The sequence below is a fragment of the Ochotona curzoniae genome, unplaced genomic scaffold (genome assembly GCF_017591425.1).
Source record: "Ochotona curzoniae isolate NIBS_2020 unplaced genomic scaffold, NIBS_Ocur_1.0 contig_1898, whole genome shotgun sequence".
In the NCBI taxonomy this organism is placed as follows: Eukaryota; Metazoa; Chordata; class Mammalia; order Lagomorpha; family Ochotonidae; genus Ochotona; species Ochotona curzoniae.
In genome coordinates, this window is record NW_024465247.1 from 119867 (window position 1) to 121275 (window position 1409).

A 1409-nucleotide genomic window follows, 5' to 3' on the forward strand; every position below is an offset into this window, starting at 1 on the left:
TATTTGTAAGTAAGGAGAATTAAGATTTAGGTGTTATAAAGAGCTCATGAACATACGCAGCAAATATATTCCTCTACACAAAAATTTACAGAGGAAGAAATTTCAGTATATGGAAAACTTTGAAATAAAGCATATAGATTTTGGCTATGAAAAAGTGAAAATAAATGATACGCTTGTAAAATTATGCATAATCTATCACATTGAAAATTATGGATGCTTGAATATTTCCCAAATGATTTATTTTATCTTTCTGACTTAATTTATCAACTCTTGAAATGTTTGGAACATTTTGATTACTTTTTTCAGAATATCAACTATTCTTTTATCAGAACTAATAAACACCAAAGGACTGACAGTGGCATACATGTTTCCCATAAGACTCTGGATATGCGGTACAGCTGGCTCATATTTCCACAATGTGTATAAGAAGGATGTGATGATGATATCGACACAGGACATAATCACAAAGAAACTCACAATCAATAGGACAGTGCAGGTGGCCCTTTTTGCTGGGGAGGTTCTTGGGGAAATGCTCATGCTGTGAAGGTACTCAGACTTCCTCTGATGCCTGTATAAGAAAATCACCATGTACATGCTGGACAACAGCATCATTCCTACAAAAAAGATTTTCTGGGACAAGTTAATCATGCGATATAGTGCCCTGACAATGGAATTAATTGAGGTGAGTGAGCAGTACTTACTGACATTGAGTAGATTGGTCCTGTTGGAATGAGCTACAGTGTAGATGATCATGTTGCTATTGAAACAGAGGTTGAGGCAACAAATACAGAAGAAAGCAATGGTAACATGTTTTGTGAGTTTATGTTTAAATGTTGCCAAATAGAAGGAGCTGGGACTGATGGTGATGACCTGAGCAATGCTCAGCAGACAGGTGGCAGAGATGGAGAGACCTCTAGACACTCCATTCATGTACAGCATAAGTTTACAATTTAATTCATTTGAAAATTCCAGGGATTTGAATATGTCCGCAGATGAAATATCTAGAGTGATAAGTAGCATCACTATATGGACAAAAGCCAGCTGACAGGTGATCATGTCTGTTGGTCTAGGTCTATGAATTTGATGAATTGTGCAGATGTGGAAGAGAAGAAGGGAGGTATTGGCTAAGATACCAATGCCAGCTTGGAAAAATGCACATTTTTCAGTGATAACATTACTGGATATTTTGTTCATCTCAGCATATTTGAAAATATTTCAGACACCTATGAAAGAAAACAGAGATTGCATGTCACCATATTTCTTTGTTTATATGAAACTCATGCAAAATCATCCTTTTAATTTTACCCACTACTTTAATAAACTTTGAATGGTTACTAAAATTATTGATAGTAAAATATCTGCTTTACTTATTCTCTAACATATGATAATTGATCAGTATATATCATTTT

The 1409-nt window shown here is 34.8% G+C and overlaps 1 protein-coding gene across 1 annotated transcript; it reads right to left on the minus strand.

Moving 5' to 3' along the window:
• Positions 1-255: 255 nt before the first annotated feature.
• Positions 256-1194, minus strand: LOC121149166 (vomeronasal type-1 receptor 48-like). The gene has a single exon (XM_040969639.1). It carries the CDS (start codon positions 1192-1194, stop codon positions 256-258), a length of 939 nt encoding a protein of 312 aa, XP_040825573.1.
• Between the last annotated feature and the right edge of the window lie 215 nt (positions 1195-1409).

Excerpts from the sequence above, each read along its gene's own strand:
- LOC121149166 (XM_040969639.1), bottom strand. The coding sequence starts at position 1,194 with ATGAACAAAATATCCAGTAATGTTATCACTGAAAAATGTGCATTTTTC.